The sequence below is a fragment of the Anser cygnoides genome, chromosome 7, assembly GCF_040182565.1.
Source record: "Anser cygnoides isolate HZ-2024a breed goose chromosome 7, Taihu_goose_T2T_genome, whole genome shotgun sequence".
NCBI lineage: Eukaryota > Metazoa > Chordata > Aves > Anseriformes > Anatidae > Anser > Anser cygnoides.
In genome coordinates this window covers 21962742-21981276 of record NC_089879.1, presented here as the reverse complement: position 1 = coordinate 21981276, position 18535 = coordinate 21962742, and the positions used below count along the sequence as shown (strand labels likewise).

Sequence of the window (18535 nt, the reverse complement as noted above, 5' to 3'; positions counted from 1 at the left end):
ATGGTCGACCTGAGTTTATAAATAACCAGGCCTTGGGGAATTGTAGCCTTGTGCCTCAGCTCTGCGTGAAGGGCCGGCTGCGAGCCCTTGGACGCTGCGTGAGGAGCTGCTGCAAGCTCCCACCTCTGTCGTGAGCGACTGGAGGTGCCGCAGCGCCGTGACTCGCCCACCCACGGGACAGAGCACCAAGGTGTCGCTTGTTCTGAACGCAGCGTGTTTTCCCAGCAGCGCGTCCTTTATCTCGCCACGCCGGTGCCCGTCGCAGGGCTGTGGGGCCGCTCCCCAGCCCACCACGGCCGCGCCGGGAGGCGGGCGGGCCGGGCGGCCGTGAGGTAACGCCGCGCTGCCCTGCCGAGGCCGCTCCTCCTCCGCTCCCCGCCACGTCGGTGGCTGCGGCGGGAGGAGGAGGAGACGGAGGAGGGCTCAGGGTGAGAGGGGCCGGCCCGGGGCCGTGCTACGTGTCGCGGGAGCCCTTATAGCGCGCTGCCGCCGGGCCGGCCCTGCCTGCCCGCTTGCCCGCCACCATGTCGAGCAGCCAGCAGACGGTAGGGCCGCGCTCCGCCGGGGCGGAGGACGGGCCGGGGAGGCGGCGGTGGCGGCGGGGCCGCGGCGAGGCGAGGAGGAGGAGGAGGCAGGGCTGCCGCCGTCCCGCTCCGGTGCTTCGGGTCCCGCCTGCCTCCCGAAGCCGCTGAGGCAGCCGCCGGCTTTCGGCAGTGCCAGTTCTCCGGGGACGGCGCGGGGGGGGGGGGGGGGGGGGTGTGGAGAAGAAGAAGAATAAAAAAAGTTTAAGAATTCTGATAGGCAGGGCAGTTCTCAGTCAGAAACGGGAACCGCAGCGCTCTGTCGCGGGCAGCGTCGCTCCCCGTCCGCCGTTTCGGGACGCGAGGTGCCAGTCCCGCTGGCTGCCCTGGCCGCTGGCAGGGGTGCGGGCATCCCGGCCGCAAGCCTTGGGCTTTTTTGGTGGCTGCTCTCCTTCTGTTTCGCTGCAAGGTTTTCAGGTGGTTTAACGCATTCAGAGCGTGTCCGGGTGGGAGCGCAACCCAAGCGGCGCTTCACGAAGCGCGCCTCTGTGGCATCCCGAAAACCTGTGCTGTAGGGGTTGTTTCGGGGAGGTGCAACGTGTGGGCTGTGCACTGGAGGATTTTCTTCGTTCTTGTGACGGGAGAGAGGTATTGCTGAACTTCCAGAATAATCCCTCTGCTCTGCCTCCACCCTGGGTGGAAAAATGACCTTTATAAGCAAGATTGTGGCTGATCTTTGTACCCTGGCTGTCAAAACAGATGCTAGCTGTTGACAGCTGTAAGCGTATTTTCATGTGCCTGTCTGCCAAGCTCTGCAACAGAGTAAGATCTCGCTAATTGTAAGAGTTTTCAGTCGTTACAATGAAACCACGCTATTATCCCGTTAGTGATCGCGGTCTGTGGCCAGGGAAGCATGGTGCTGTGCAAAGCAGGGCTGCAGGTCTTGCTTGCTATGCGGACTTGTCAGCCCCTTGCTTTCAGCCATCTCAAGTCACTTGGAGGCACAGGACAAGGCACTGCCTTTGATAAGGCTCCTGTTGTTGCATGAGAGCGAGGGAACGAGCTGTGCTAGCATGCGGTTATTTGCACGTGTGCACGAGGCGTCTTGGATTTGGTCTTGGTGAAATTTGCACGGTACGGGGCAGGAAGGTTGAGGCATCTGTGGTTTATCAGAGATTTTGCCTAAAAAAAGAGCAGGCAAGAGCATTATGCGCACCTGCAGCTAGTCGCCTAACTATTGTAGCTCAGAGGAGTTTGAGTGTGGTGGTGAATTTTTCATGACATCTTTTGTAAGCAGGACAGCCAAGACAGGTCCGATTGGAAAAGGAAGATGAGAAGCAAACACTAATTCAGTCTTCTGAGATCCCTTTCAGTACAGCAGCTGGTCCTTCTTCTGTACCTTCCTTAATCCCCTTTTTTTCCTTCCTCCGGCAACCTGAATCCTTTTTCCTGATAAAATCCTAGTTTCTACCACTTCTTTATGGTGTGGGTGATGCAGTAATCTTCCTTCTGCAGGCAACGTTTTGTGAGGCTTTTCAGATGCGCTTCTGGAGGAGAATGGATGTTACCAGCATTATTCACTGCCTGAGAATATGTCCAAAATGGATTTTGTAGGCAACGCTGATTAGCTGCCCGCTTTCAAAAGTTGCAGTAGTGCTAGCTGTTACAAGGTGAGCTAACTGTTATTTGGCCGTGCTTCTGATTTTGCATGCTGAGTATTCATAAACCCAGGATTTAAAACCCAGCTTCACCCTGTGTGCTGCCTGGAGTTTGAGGATAGTTTGAGGATATTTTCACCTAACGCCCATTTATTAATGCAAGCTTACGGTAAGGCGCAACGAAGGAAACTTAAAATTTTTGACCTCTGTGTGTGTGGCCCTTAAAAATCAGCAAGTCCCGCTAATTCAGATTAAGACCTGGGAGTTTATATGTGGGAATCTTTTTTTCTGATTAGCGTGGTCCCCCAAATGCTCCCTTGGTTTCTGCCTGTGACATTACAAGAGGCGTGAAGTCCTCTCTGTGCCTGGCATTCTCCTTCAGTTCAAAGACGTTATTGACAGCAGGAAGTATTTATTTCTGACCACTTTCAGAACTGACTTTTTGGGAGAAGAATGGTCTTTAATGATGACCTTAATGCTCCTTACATAAGCCTCCTGTGTGCCCGTATGGTGAAATCTTACTCTCAGGAGTAAGTACACCTTAAAGTAATTGCAGTGAGTAACATGGAGCTGTGGGACTGCCCTTGTTTATTATGAGGGCTGTTGCACAGTGAAGCATTCATGGCTGAGTAGTTCTTTCAGTCCCATCGAAAGAGCAGCTTGTTCTCTGTACACCTGTGGTGCTGCTGGTATTTCTTCCATTTGCTGCCTCTCTGCACCGAGCAGTGTTTTTACAACAAGCAGAAGGATACAGATGGCGCAGTGTGCTCTGGAGAGGCAGCCCAAGCCCGTCGACTTGGCAGTGTACCTAAGGGACTGTCCCCTTGCCAGGGTGACTGGCTGCACGGCTTGCATCTAAGCCCTTGCTCCTGTAACAAAATGTGGGTGTGCAGAAGATACCGCTCAGAATACCTTGCAAAACTGAGGTGTTTGGTTAGCTTGAGAGAGACCCAGCTGAACTCATTCCTGCTTGCCCGGGAGGTGGGAGAGCTGGGAGGAAGACGGACATCCTCCTTGCTGGCTGTTTGTGGTGAGTTTTTCCTTGGATGTTCTCACAGAAGCTTAGGGGAGAATGGACCCTGGTAGTGAAACTGCCTTCCTAGGGTAAGTGTTGCAGCTTTGTCATCTGTTGGCTCCAAGACGGTGTCTCCAGGAAGCAGAGTGATGCGGCATGTGGCATCCCTCCGTTTCACAGAGGATGCTCTTTCAGTAGCTTTGGGTAGGTCCCAAAGCTGTTACTTCCTGAGGTTCAGTTTTCCTCGTGCAGGGCTTGCATGTGTGTGATCACAAGTTACAGATCCTTATTTAAAGGTAAATTAACATGTAAAAAGATCTTTTTTTATTTAAAAAAAAAAAAAGGGAAAAACACAACATTAGATGACACCACTGAGGAAATACGGAGAGGGTTAGTTTCTTTTCCTAAAAACTATCCTCATGTTGAAAAAACTGCAGCCACAGGGCAGAGTTCAGATGAAGTGTGATAGCGGAAGCCATGCTGAAATGTTTGTACAGCCTTATTGTTTTCGTTGAGAACGAATGTAAAACAAAAAGTAGAAGGAGTTTATAAAAAAAATCCTAGATTCATCTGCTTGCGTATTTATTTTTTTACTGTTGCCTTGAATATAAAGAAAAAGACTGAAACATCTTGAAACATCTTTAAGGATGTTGATGTTCAAAACAGTTCTGGATTGCTCATCACAGTGACACTTGAACAGGCAGTAGGCAGCAAAACGCTGATTTTAGTGAATCGACATGGCTTGGTCTTGGTTGTGTTTGTCAAGACTGTGTTTCTAGTGTTTTACCAGATGATTTGGTTTACAGGTGTGATGTGTTTTCTGAAACGCAGTCCCTTACTCATTGCACCGTGATAGCAAACAGTGATTGTTTTCTAATTGCTCATCACGTGCTTAGGTTTTCTGATATTCCTTGTATTATTTTCTGTCACTTTTTGCTTTATCTCTTTCTCTCTTTTCTTTGAAGATCAAGGAGAGGTCATCAGATTAACTGTCTCAATATGCTCTTTATCAACTTCTGTTGTTTCCAATAGCTCTTACCGTTTTTCTGCCTCTTTCTTTTGAAGTCCTTTGCTATTAAAAAGTTACCTTTCTAGTCTGTTTCCCTTGCCTTGCTGTTTCATTAACTTGTGCTGTTTTGCAGGGCTGCCAGCATACCAGCTGCTTGTTTATGAACCGCACTCTGTCTTCTGAAAGCAGGGTTGTTCATTTTGGGGAATTTCATGGAGGAAAGGACAGAAAAAGTTGCAGTCTCCTAAGTATGAACGGCTCTTTCTTTCCGTGGTTTGGGGAGGTTGAGTCACCCAGGGGTTGGGGAACAAAATAGTCTGTGTGGTCCAGCTCCAGGAGCTGTGTGCCGGGATCTTTGGTTTTGGGAAGGCTTGTCTTGTGTCCCCGATGGTGCCATGGCCACAGGAGCAGCGGGCTGTGTTTTTCAGGAGGTCATGGGGACAAGTGGCCGGGCTTTTCTGCCAGGGCGTTATATGTTCACCCATTACATCCCTGGGACCAGATCTGATCCCTGCTGGCATGCTCTGAAGTCAGTCTTTTGCCTTCCCAGTGGGGCCTCAGGCTCTTTGGGACTTCTGTCCATCTCACAGGGGCTGGGGGTGTTTGGATGAGTGCAGCTGGTGGGGTTAGCAGAGCTGCAGGTGTGACCAGGGACAGTAGCTGAGCCCCAGGATCAGCACCTAAATCCATCTCCCGGCTGGAAAAGAGATGGTCAAAGCACTGTGAATCAGCACAGTGTTTCCTCTCCTGCTGCGGGACTCCTGGATCTGGCCTCGTCTGTTCTTCGGGTGGCACCGGTTAAGTCTCGGAGAGGTTGCCTGCTAAAACCTTTAACTCGCACATAGGTTTCCATCTGTATGCTCCTTGGGCAGCTCCTACAAGGGATTTTAGGCAATACAGCGAACGATTCTGAAGACCCCAAGCTATCCAGACATGTGCACTGCAGATGCAAGTTAGATTTAGGCCACAATGATTTTGTTTGTCCTGAGGGTTTTCAGCAGAAGTACTGGCATACTTGCATTTATTACTGGGCTGATGTTGATCCTGGAGGGTGTCTTTAAAATAGCCTTTAAAAATTGAAAGACCTTTTCTATCTGAAATCAGGTATTTTAGATACACTTGCAGCTGTACCTGCCCACAAAAGATAAGGGGTGTTTAGGGGCCATGTTAATACTTCTTTAATGATATGCTCTGCCTTGAACTTGTACTTTGATCACAGTGCTCATGTGCTTTGGTATTTTAAAAGTCCTTTAAGAGAAATGGCATGTAATTCAGGTCATTATGTTACTTTACTGTTACCGTGAGTGTGGTGACTAATGATTATCTCAGATTTAGCTCTGAATCACAGCTGTGGGAAGTGAGAAATAGTTCCTTAATGGCCTCGCAGCTTAGTCATTTCTAAATGAAAATTTACTCGGAGTGTATCATTAACAAATGGAGGGATGCAAGAAAAAAAAAAAAGGTTGGTGAAAGCATTCAGTGTGGATGTGTCACAAAATTAGGATGCTGGAAAATTAGGATTTGCCTGTAGGGCTGGTAGCACTGCCTCCCATCTCCTCATGGAGCGGTCCTTTTTTATTTGCTTACAGCTTGGCTGAGTTACAGCTGTTTGTGTTAAAGAGTTTTATCTGCTGAGAGGGTGCCAAAATGTGTTGGCCTGTTTGGAGAACAGAGCTTGAGAAAGAAGACAGCTTGAGTAATTTATTTTTTTTTTAATGTGGCTTTTCTTTAGATGCAGTGCTTTGGAGTTTGAGATTTTTTTGCCACACGCTTGCTAGATTGTTCATCTTTGGAAAACGACCATTTGTACTTACATTTCTAAGACTTTCTGACCTCGAGGTTTTCACAGAGTCTCTGGCAGAACAAAATGTTTTCCTCGACAGCAAAACGATTTTCATCTTTGCATTGTGGCACAAAAAAAAGCGTTTTGGGTGGGAGGCCATTTTTCAGGTCTGCCCAGCCCTTTTGATGGGAAGATCATCATCTTGTGAGCCCAAGGGGGTCGGAAGAGACGCAAACCTCATTTGGGGGGGTGAGTGCGGCGGTGGGGATGGGGTTGTACACCAGGAACCTGGGGCGTGATGCTGGACACGTCACGTCAGCCATGGCCAGGGCAGCTGACTGCATCTGCCTCCGCCTGGAGCTGGTCTGAGACCTTTGGGATGGGTGGAAGACACATGGAGCTCTTGGAGGTGCAGCCTGGAGTCCAGGGGTGCTGTTCCTCAAATGTGTGCCATTTTTATATTGTGGGAGCTTGAGGCTCCATCTACTGTGTTTGTCTCTTCTGTCGCTGTAAAACTGGGGATCAGAGAGATGCTGGGAGTTTCCGAGAAGTTTTCTGAGGTGCCAGGTGATGGTGGTCCCCAAGGAGGATGTGTGACTGTCCTTCAGCCAGCTGAGTGGTGTGCAGTGACCAAGACCTGCGCTACACTTGGTTTAGGGACAAGTGAGAGAAATGCTCTCTCTCTCTCGGAGTACAACATTTTTGGTGCTTATTTAAGCAAAGGTCTAGGTAACACACATGCGCCACATAATTAAGAGGCTGTGCAGCAGCTTGTATGGGTTGCACATGCAGCTGGGACAGGAAGCCTTCATCCCAGCATCTCCTAACTCAAGAGACCTTGACGTGGAGCCTGGCTCATGCAGCTTGCTGCATGGGTGGCACGGTGACTGGCGTCGCGGTAAAACAAGCTGCCACTGGGCCGGCAGCAGTACGGCGGCGTTGTGGCGGCACTGACTGAGGGAAGGTCCGTTCAGGCCAGCCTGCAGCATCCGACAGAGCCAAGAGTGGGACCTGGGGAAGGGTCTGCAGCTGGGATATCCTGGTGTGTTGTCCCAGCTCCTATTAATTTATGACTTGAGATGCCAGAGGCCATCTTTCAACCTGCCAGTCCTTGATGGGCCTGGTAGTCCTTTATTCCTGCCATGAACGCATCTGATGACTTTTTTTCCAGCCAAGTGGGCTCTTGGCCTGCCCATCATGCTGTGGCGAGAAGTTCCCCTGTTAAACCCCGTGCCGCGGGACTGGCCCCGTGTCCCTCAGTCCTTCCTATCAGTGTGCGAATGTTCGTTTTTGAGATGGAAAATGCTGTGGCAAAGTCAAGGGCGTGCAGGTTGGAAGATGGTTCAGCTTTGCGGGTGGAAGGAGGTGCTGCTCTCCCGACAGAAGATGGAGTTGGTGTCTCAGCTGCGTGCCACAGCTAGAAGTTGGCCTCCAAGTTCAAAAACCTGTTGCATTCTCATTTAATAGGGACACGGAGCTGCTGAATGCAGCTCCCTGTACTTTGTGCTGGAGTAGTGCCACCACGTCAGTTCAGCTCTTAAACGTACGTACTGATGGTCTGGATTTGTCAAACTAATTTCTTGAGCTCTCAAGAGAAGTGAGCTTGCTGAAGGGACGTGTTGCTCTGCCGCGTTGGCTCACAGTGTTCGCTCGGTGAGCCAGTGGTAAGTGTCAGCTCTGAACAGCAGAGCTCGTATTTTTGATTGTGTGTCTTGTAGCAGAATGAAGCTTAGCTCAGCTGCTGATCTCCGGAGGCTGTATTGCAGGTTATGCTTTGCGTGGTATTTGGTGCAGGAATCCTAGCTGCCCATCTCGCTTGCTTTTAGGGATAGGGGTGGCTGCCTTGCCGTGGGAGGAGGTAGGATGTGTGCAGTGGCTTTACTGTAAATAACCACAACCTGTTAAATAAATTCCTGAATCTTGTATTCGGGGTGGGGGGGGAATACATATAATAATTCTCTGGAAATTTTCATATACCAAACTTAATGTGTAATTAAATACGTACCATTGTCGTACTTTCCTTGAGGGACTGCTATCCCGTCTGCCATTTCCATGATCTGCCACTTTCCTCTGAAAGCTGACGCGGAAGCTTGTCCATGCGTGCTCTCGGTCGCTTTTCCTGGCCAGGCACCGCTGCCCCGTGCTGCCGGGGCATCATTTCCCCGCCGACACCATCGGGGCACGTGGAGCAGCCCAGCTGGCTACCCGCCACCTCTCCGTGCGCTGTGGGGAGCTGCCTTTGTGGGCGCAGGGCACCGCGCCACCTCCGCTCTTTCACAGCTCGTCGCCTACCTGCTGGCTGCATAATTCCGTTCCTCACAGTTTTCTCGGCCATTAGATGGACACCCTTGATGGATCTTTGTGGGCGTCCAGTCCAAAACCTACAGTGAGAATGTGATTCGTGTTCCCTTGATCTGCTGGAGAACCACGTTTTGCATTGTCTGTGATCCCACAGGGCTGTCCCTGTCTTGGCATCACACAAAGCAGCCTTGTAACACACCTGGGCATGAAGGCAAAGCACTTCTCATTCTGCAGTGTAAAACCTAGTATTTGCAAAGTGGGTGTGAGCCAAACTGTTGAAATGAGTTCATTTAGGGGAGGTAATTTAGCAGAACTGCTCTGAATACTAAAAAAAAAATGGGGGGGGGGAGGTGGAAAGGAACCATAGGAGGATTTCTTCTTGTTATTTTTGTCAGCAGCAAACAAGATGCTTCTGTTGTCAAATATTTGCTTCCTGTCCAGATGTCCCTTGTAATTTTTGGAAAGGAGACAGGAATATTTTATAACATCTGTCCTGGCCTTCCAAATTTGTCCTGGAAATACATGACCACAGGATGATTCAGTAATTTTTCTGGGTTGAGGAAATTAGACTAGTGACATCATCTGTCGAGAAATAATAAAAAAAAAAAAAAAAAGAAAAGAAAACCCTGATCTGGATGATTTGCGTGAGTTCAGAGAGATGACTTTTAATGCCCAACCTGCTGCTTTCAAGTCAGGCAGTCTCGAAATCAGTATCTGATTTGCAAGGTGACAAGAACGTGAGCTTGTATGTAGAGCCTTATTTTTTTTTTCCCCCAGGGCTGTATAAAACTTGATTGTGGCAACCCCAAACACTCACATTTATACCAAATGAAAACTATTTTATCAGCACTCAAAATCAGGGTCTTGCTAAGAGCTCAAAAATTCCTGTGGGTTAAGGAGAAAGCACTTTGGCTAACGCCACCTTGACAAACGTGTGTGTTAGCAATACTTGGCGTTCCAAACCGTCTGTCTGCAAGCTGAAAGCCTGCTTGTTTCAGGTAGCTAGGATGTCTGCTAGTCTCCTTAAGGCCTTCTGTATTATGCTCCTGGCAGGGAAAATGGGCTGATGTAGCGGTGCCAAAAGGAACAAGCGGCAGTAGCTGGCTGTGCCGAGGACCGCGTGTGGTCTGCTTTGGTTTGTGAGAGAGCTGAATGCAGAAGGGAGCCCAGCTCAGCAGCCTGCCTGGTGTGAGCAAATGCTGGCAGCCCCAGCGGGATATTTAGCACCCCATCACTGCATTATTCAACTAAAGCTAAAAAAAAAAAATAATGCTGCTGTTTTTAACATTTTTATTTTATCAGTGCCTGAAGCGAGTGCGCCATCCTACGTGTCCCCGAGCTCTTCAGGTAGTGCTGTGCTGGGTGGCCCAAATGTGCAGGGAAGAGGGGGACGGTGGGGGGACAGGAAGGCAGGTGGCATGGAGATGCGTTGGGTGCTTGGGAAGCTCCATCCCTCCTTCCCCATCTGCACCTGCTGGCCCTGCTCCACTCTGTGGTGATGGGATCCTGTGGCCCGAAACAGGCGGAAATTTCCAGAGTCACTCCAGCTCTCTGGGGTTTTTCCCTGGGAAAGGAGAGAGCTGATTTTGAAACCCTTACCACCTTAGCCCTTTTCAGTGAACTACGGGGATGTTTGGGAAAAGCCTGTAGGTAGGGTGTTACAAGAGCTACATCATGACTGCTGAGGCTCCGAGGTTTCTCCGTTGTGCTTGATTATGACTGTATGAGCTAGCCCTCCATGAGCAAAACCCCCTGTTCTCACTGTTACAGAAGGTTTTTTCCCCCGTGGTGGTGATGGATGCTTTCTCTTCTCAATGATGCCCTTCTGCAAGAGCAGCTGCAGGAATTGCCCTCGTAAAAGAATTTTATTTTTTTTTTTTTAAAGGAAAAGTTCCATAACTTAATTTTTATCAGCTAATGAGAAAAAAAGATTTTTTTTTTTAATGCAGTGGCAGGATTTGGGAAGTAATTTTAAACAACAGGATCAGTCTCTGTGGGTTTAAACAAGCATTTGACTTCAAACATGAAAGCTTGCTTGATCATTTTATCATTTCAAAAGTCAGTTTTGTCATTTTTCAATATGATTGGCTCAAAATGTTTTTGGAAGCCTATCCTTGTTGTTGCTGTTGGGTTTTTTTTCCCTTTTGGAGAGTTTTCCAGGCTGAAGTACCAAAATAGGGCATGTATTAAACACTTAACTGGAGGAGTGAATCATCATCCTAATGATGTGAGTTCTGTAAGTAGAGATGATGCTGGGGGAGCCCCTGGAGGGCCTGAGGTGCTGCCAGATGTCCCCCGCCTCCATGCGAGGCCGGTCCCGCCGCTGGGAGCGGGACGCGTGACTGCGTGCCGCCGTGATGCTGTGCTCCAGCGCTGTTCCTCCGTCGGCGCCGTCCTTGGGCTGATGTGCGGTGTGTCGGAGGGAGCATCTCCCCGGAGTCCCCCCAGCAGCTGTGGGGATGCTGGCTAAAGAAATGGGCAGCTGGGGCTAGAGGTGCGTCCTAAGGTCCAGAGTTTGTACCTATTTGAATTCTTAATGAAAGACGGATGGCAAATGGTCTGCGTAATTCCCACTTGTTGTTCGTCTAGTACATTTTCTATTAATCGTGCAGTTTTTCTGCTTCTAACAGATGTCAGACAAGGTTGGGAGAGGCCCCCAGATATGGTGCATTCAGCACAGCACTGTTGGGTAAGAGAAGATGCTGCCTGATAACAACTCACGTGGGCAGTCACACGCAGCCTTTGGTTTATCTGGGCATGTGCCACTGCTCCCTTTCACAGCCAGCACTTAAGGAGAGCTGAGGTGACTTTTTTAGATGCCACAAGTTGAGTAGTGGCACCTCTCAGAACAGGGGAAACTGATGGCTCCTGACTTCCATCAGGTCTGTGCTGTGGTGGGCTCTCTGGTCTCGACCCACGTCTCTTTATTTCAAAGGAGAACCAAGGAAAAGCCTCTCACTTCCCGCCTACAACCTGCTTTCACCAGCCAGGGGAGCATCATGTGCTGCTAGGGCCAAGAAACCTCATTTCTTTTGGAAGCCAGGTCAGGAGAGACATGATCTGAAAGATACCTATGATCTTACACTGGCCCAGGCTGCCCAGAGAAGCTGTGGATGCCCCATCCCTGGAAGTACTCAAGCCCTGGCCGGATGGGGTTTAGGACAGCCTAGGCTGGTAGGAGGTGTCCCTGGAAGTGGAAGGTTGGAATGGGATGGTCTTTAAGGTCACTCCCAACCCAAACCATACTGTGATGCTGTGATTCTGCAGTCTTGGTGCCTCCCAGTTTGTCAACCTCATGGAAAGGTTCAGTAGGACAGAAGGTGAAAAGCAGAGCCCACTGCAGCCTTGGCAGAAGGTCTGGAATCACATATTAAATTTTCCCCTGTCCTGGATGAGGTGAGCCAGGGCGGGTGGTCTGGGCACTGAGCTTGTGTAGATGTGGCCAAACTCAGAATTCCTGCAAGAAATGCTTGCCAGTGTCTCTAAATTGTTCCGGCCCCCATGGGGCCCAGTGTTCAGGCGTGCCATGGGGCTGATCAGAAGCCCTGATCTCTTTTAGATTTATTTCAAGGTCTTTGTACACAGGCTTGGTCTGTTTGGTTTACGACGATGAGATTAAAACCACGAGAAGAAAATCAGCAGACCAACCCTGTGTCTTACGAAACCTTATCTCTGCCTGCCAACAGCCTTACCGTGTACGCTCTTTCTAGATGAAATCTCTGAGGCTTGCTCTCAGGCCGTCGATGCTTATTTCTGGTGCTGCTGTGGCTTCTCTCTGCTTTCTTTCAGATCTGACTTCCCGAGCTGGTGGATGATGAGGTGGGGGTTTTGCCGAGCAGCCCCTTCCCAGCCACCAGTGAAGCCTCCCGTTGCCCTCTGCCTCTTATTTTCTGTGCAGCTGGTAACCAGGGTCAGAGTCGGTGTGAGTCCCACTGTTCAGACACATGACACTGAGGAAATCTGCCTCTGTAGCAGTGAGACTTCTAAGGGTGTAGGAGCAAAACTGGAGGGATTTGGAACCAGCAGGTATGAGAGGTCTGGAGGTGCTGCTGGGTTGCAAAAATGCACTCGGTGATGCTTTCCCAAGCTCCAAAAGATGCTGGTGTGAACAAAAAAACCTGCTCCAAGATGCATGCACTGTGCAAATTTACAGCAGCATGTACTTTTAACATAATAATCTCATTATGTCAGCCACGTAGGAATGTGTTAGCACCTGCATCTTCCTGAGGCACAGACGTTATCATATTCTTGGTCATGCAGAGTAGATCCAGCAGATCAGTGCTCTGCAAAGCCACTTTGTGAGGAAATAAGCGTGCTGCTGGAGTTCCTGCTGACGCAGGGGGCAGAAGGGTGTAGAAAGGAGCTTCGGAACTTGCAGGTTTCATTTCTCCACACAGAAATACCTGCCTCTTCTGTTGTGGTTTGCAAAGAAATTGCAAAATACGTGCTCCATGTGCTGGAGCACTGGAGGGCTGTGTGATTGCCACGCAGGCTTCGTGTTGCATCTGGGATGGCTTCGCTGCAGCGCTGAGTCATGGTGCGCTGTTGAGAGGAGTGAGTTTGGGCACCCATGCCCAGCGCCAGAGCGGTGCCAGGCTTCAGCCAAAGGTAAAGCAGCAGGAACGCACTGTGGTGTCTTGGGCCCAGGGGTTGTTCTGGTGGCTGTTACCTTCCACATGTGCTCATTTAATCCTGCTTCAGAAGTCCGAACCTCTGGGAACAAGAAAAAATGAAACCACGGTGGTGCCATCTCATATATGCAAGCTCCAAATGCTCAAAAAGACTTTCGACATCCCCCCTGCAAATCAAACAAACAAAAAACACACCAAAAACAAACAAAAAAACAAAACACCAACACCCTGAAACCAAATGTTGAACTGTTTATCTTTGCCTTTTGTTTTAGGAGTCATGAGGATGTGTTCAGCTCAGTCGTGCTTTCCCAGTCGGACCCAGAGAGGTTTTGTTTGGGGTTTCTGGCGCAGCAGTTTTTGGGGAAGGGGTGGCACATTGTGATGCTCACGGAAGGGCTGCAAGACTTGAAGGGTGCTGCCGGTGTGCACTGGGGTCTGTCTCAGAGAGCATCTCATCTGCCTGGGTCCATAGCAGGCTGTTCCTTTGCACTGTACTCACATGGCAAAGGGTGATGCTGGTGAGATTGCCTTGCTGGCGGAGGAGGGAGGCTTGTTGCAGCGGGACGTGATTTGGCATGGGTATGTCACTGTGCAGGAGCACACGGGTGTTGGGGCTTGTCAAGGGAGACACCAGCAGTGTCCTTTGTCCAGTGAGCTCGGATGAGCTGCTTGCAAAGAAGGAAAAAGGAGTAGGACTTCAACCTGCAGAGGAGCAACTCTGGAAACACCCAAATAATTTTTTATCCACTGAAATGGCCATGGGAGGGGGAAGCAGCATCAGGGACCTACTCTGCTGAGAGCAGCAATGAAAAGGGGACCTGAGAGTCCCGGAGCGAGTAGATGTGTCACCCAGGGGGGCTGAGATGAGAGCACTGACAGCCTCTTCAGTCTGGGCACAAGGAGGGGGGGGTGCAAGAGCATCGGCTGCATTGTGCCCGTCCTGGAGGAACTGCTGCTCTGTCCTGGAGCTCTTCCAGTGCAGGTCCCACAGTCAGCCTCGGAGTCAAGATCTGTCACTGCTATTACGATTACTTGGGCCACGTTTGCCCGTATGTTAAGCTGTTTTGGAGCTGGGTATCTGTTCAGCATGCCCACGGGCAATTGCAACTGGAAAATTTCACCTTTTGTTTGCAGGCGTAAAAAGAGGCTAATTTTGGAGTTTTTAGCTAAACTGGAATTGGAATTGAGCATGACATTCTGAGTATATTTGATACATCTCTGTGGTGGGAGTTTGACCTCTGCTAGGATGCTGGCCTCTCTGAAAGGGATAATACTGAAGAGAGAAGAGGCAAGGAGGGTGCTCTTTCTCTTTTGTTACGGAGTAATTGTCACCCAGATTTCTGTGCAGGCACAGCCCTCTGGTGCATACAAAATACCAAGACTCCAGTGAAGGCTCATGCCTTTACTTCATCATATTAATTAATGGCCCAGAAAGCACAGGGAAAAAAAGGCTATTTTGCAGACACTTATAGAAGTTTTTCTCTCCCATTCCTCCTTTCCTTTTTGCTTGTTGAAAAAAAATCTCAGGCATATGAAATATGATGGCTTCCCTGCTGTGACTTCAGATGTAGAAATATTTACATAGGATGATGTGCATTATGAGAGAGCCTGGGTCCCCTGCTGCACCGACAGTACAGAAGGGATGAACCTGCAGTTCAGATGCAGATTGCGGCTGAGGAGAAAATGTTTCCATGCCAGCTCCTGCTGGGACTTTCCCTTTTGCTGGCGCGGCTGGAAACGTAACTCTTACAATTAATGTGGCCGCCTGAGGCTCTGCAGGCGGTGCGCTTGGTTTCGTGGGACCTGACCGCGCCGTGGCAGCGGTGAGGAGGAGCGAAGCCCTGCTGGAGGGGACAGGCTCGCCCGGTTCAGCCCTGCCAGGTCACTCATTCTGGCCACAGCCCACACCTGCACTTGGACAGACATAACTTACGCCGGTGGCTTAAAAGGTTTCCTCATTGTTTTCCCTTGTTTTCTTCCCGTTTTCCTATTTTGGTTGTAGTGTTTTCCTGTACAATGAAATTGCCAGTGTTCGCCGCAATGGCTTGTGTAGATTTTTGAATGAATTTGCATCTCTCTTGGTTCCTGGCTGAAATTTTCTCACATACGGAGTGCAGCAAGGTAACGAAAGCTCTGTTTTGCTCTGTTTCCATTAGGGATCAACCAATGTGGTTTACCAAGCCCACCATGTCAGCAGGAGTAAGAGAGGACAAGTTGTCGGTAGCAGGGGTGGATTTCGAGGCTGCACGGTTTGGCTAACAGGTATTTTCATCTGGGCGCGAATGTCTTGCTTCATGTGGGACAGCTGCTTGCATGAATGAGGGGGATAAGGAGGACAGCTTGGAGGTGGGGTTTTGGGATCTGCGGGAAACACCAGCGTTCCTTCTGAGTTGGGAGTTGCAAAACAATTTTGAGTAGGAAACACTGCCACGTGGTGTTTGTAAAGCAAGATGTTCTCCCTGGCAGCTGCTGTCCCTAACTAACATTGTTATAAATTTCACAACTGTCATTGGGGCCTCCATTTCCTGGCTCCCTTGATTGAACACATAAAAAGCCCTGTGGGTCACGCTTGTTGTCCTAAAGCGTGTGGCTGAGGAAGCCTTGGCTCAAACCCAGGCAGCCCCTGGCAGTGAAACACACCCAGGATCGTCCGGAACAGCACACACAGATTTTCATTCTGGGTCAATGGGAAATTTATGGGGGCACTTAGGTTTGCTGTGTTTCAAATGACCTCATGAGCAGCAAAACAAGGTGGTCTCCTTGTCTGGAACACAAATACGCCCAGGCAGTGAGTTGTGCTGAAAGTAATTTCTTGTGCTGCCATCGCGGTTTTTGTATGTTATTTCTCATTCTGTGCACCTTCTGGTGTGTTGCCTTTCTCTTCTGCTTTGAAAAACCAACTCAGTATTTGAGGACTAGGGACCACTAAAAATGACAACAGCATTTATTGTGCTCTGCTGATATTTTTTTTGCTACTTTCCACTTTTTTCTTTGCTTGTTAAATACTTATATTTTCTTTGGCTGCCAGACGATGATGCAAGACATGAGTGGAAGGGTTTGTAAAGCCATTCTGATTTACCTTCATTATCAATTTGTGTTAGATGTTGGATTAAAACACATCTCTATTTTGTTTTCCTCTTTAATCTCAAGAAGGCCAGTATCTTATCTGTTTTAACATCATTTCTGAAGCCAAAAATAACTATCCAAGGCAATTTCCTTCTTTCAAGTGTCACTCCAAGCTCCTGCATACAAAAACTTTGAACTTCTTTGGCTGATGACTACTCTTTTGTGATCTTGGGGAATATGGGCCTGACGAAGAGCAAAGTCAGGACCCTGAACTTCCAAAGAGCGAACTTCAAGCTATTTAAAGACCTGGGGTAGGAGATCCCCTGGAACACTGTCCTCAGGGACAAAGGAGCTGAATAGAGCTGGAGACTCCTTGAGCACAAGAACTCTCCATCCCCCTGGGTAAGAAAGCAGGCAGGGAGGGCAGACAAGCGGGATGGCTGAGCAAGGACCTGCTGGTCAAATTGAAGCTGAAGAAGGAAACACACAGGCAGTGGAAGCAGGGACACGTGGCCTGAGAAGAGTACAGGGATGCTGCCCAGATGTGCAGGGATGGGATCAGGAAAGCCGAGGCACAGATAGAACTGAGCTTGGCAAGGGATGCAAAGAATAACAGGAAGGGATTCTGTAGGTACATTCTTCAAAAGAGAAAGGCCAAGGAGAGTGAGGATTGGTAATGACAGACACGGAGAAGGCTGAGGTGCTCAGCAATTTCTTCACCTCAGTCTTCACTGTCAGTCAGGTTTCCCAAGTCTCTCATTTCCCTGAACCTGTAGATGGGAGCTGGGGGAGCAAAGTCCCCCTCCACTGTAAGTGAAGAGCAGGTTCGAGACCACCTGATGAAACTAAACAAGTACAAGTCTATGGGGCCTGATGCCATGCATCCCAAGATCATGAAGGAATTGCCTGATGGAGTTGCCAAGCCTCTCTCCATCATGCTTGAAAATCCTGGTAGTCAGGTGAAGTCCCTGGTAACTGAAAAAAGGGAAACATCACTCCCATTTTTAAAAAGGGTAGAAAGGAGGACCCAGGGAACTACAGACTGGTGATCCTCACCTCTGTGCCTGGGAAGATCATGGAAAAGATCCGCCTGGAAGCAATGTCTAAGCACATGTAAGACAAAGAGGTGATCTGAGACAGCCAGCATGGCTTCACCAAGGGCAAATTGTGCCTGACCAATCTGGTGGCCTTCTGTGATGGAGTGACTGCATCAGTTGACAAGGGAAGACCGACTGATGTCATCTACCTGAACTTCTGTAAGGCTTTTGACATGGTCCCACATGACATCCTGATCTCCAAATTGGAGAGAGATGGATTTGATGGGTGGACCATTCAGTGGTTAAGGAGTTGGCTTGAAGGTCACACCCAGAGAGTGGTGGTCAACGGCTCCATGTCCAGGTGGAGGCCAGTGACAAGTGGTGTCCCCCAGGGGTCTGTCCTGGGACCAGTGCTGTTTAACATCTGTATCAATGACATAGCCAATGGAATCAAGCACACCCTCAGCAAGTTTGCAGATGACACCCAGCTGAGTGGTACGGTCGATACAACAGAAGGAAGGGATGCCATCCAAAGGGACCTCAACAAGCTTGAGAAGTGGGCCCACGTGAGCTGAATGAGGTTCAACAAGTGCAAGGTGCTGCACCTGGGTCGGGGCAATCCCAGACAGGAGGACAGACTGGGAGAAGAACTCACTGAGAGCAGCCCTGTAGAGAAAGAGTCGGGAGTTTTAGAGGACAAAAAGCTTGACGTGAGCCAGCAGTGCATGCTTGCAGCCAGAAGGCCAACTGCATCCTGGGCTACATCACCAGAGGAGTGGCCAGCAGGGGAGGGAGGTGATTGTCCCCCTCTGCTCTGCCCTCATGATGCCCCACCTGGAGAGCTGCGTCCAGGTCTGGGGCCCCCAGCACAAGAAGGATGTGGGTCAAGAGGAGGCCTTGATCAAGGGGCTGGAGCACCTCTCCTATGAGGAAAGGCTGAGAGAGCTGGGGCTGTTCAGCCAGAAGAGAAGGCTTCGGGGTGACCTCACTGCAGCTTTTCAATACTTAAAGGAGGCTTATAAAAAAGGCGGAGAGCAATTTTTTGCTCGGGCAGATAATGACAGGACAAGGGGGAATGGTTTTAAACTAAAAGAGGGGAGATTTAGATTAGAGGCTGGGAGGAAATTCTTCCCTCAGAGGGTGGTGAGGCACTGGCACAGGTTGCCCGGAGAGGTTGTGGATGCCCCATCCCTGGAGGTGTTTTAGGCCAGGTTAGATGAGGCCCTGAGCAACCTGATCTAGTGGGTGGCGTCTCTGCCTATGGCAGGGGGTTGGAACCAGGTGGTCTTTGAGGTCCCTTTCAACTGGAGCTATTCTATGATTCTATGACATATGCAGTGGCCTCCTAACTTCCCAACAACTGACTTTTAAGAGACCGTATGGAAGGATGTTACATGGACTATGTAGGTGAAACAGAAGGACACCTGAGTGCCCTGCATTGCTGAGGAAGGCCCTCAGGCTGTTGTACTGCACAAACCAAAGGCACAGGCAGCAGCACGTCCAGCCACATTTCC

At 49.7% G+C, this 18535-nt stretch overlaps 1 protein-coding gene across 2 annotated transcripts in view; it reads left to right on the top strand.

Moving 5' to 3' along the window:
• The first annotated feature begins 397 nt into the window (after positions 1–397).
• Positions 398–18535, top strand: part of PAPSS2 (3'-phosphoadenosine 5'-phosphosulfate synthase 2) — a 31552-nt gene continuing 13414 nt past the window's right edge. The window contains exons 1-2 of one of the 2 annotated variants that reach the window (XM_067000321.1): positions 398–545; positions 15075–15180. In XM_067000321.1, coding sequence (XP_066856422.1) covers positions 525–545; positions 15075–15180 — 127 coding nt within the window. In that variant the 5' untranslated portion in view covers positions 398–524. The remainder of the gene's footprint in view (positions 546–15074; positions 15181–18535) is intronic. The other variant, XM_048069263.2, reaches the window with a different exon arrangement.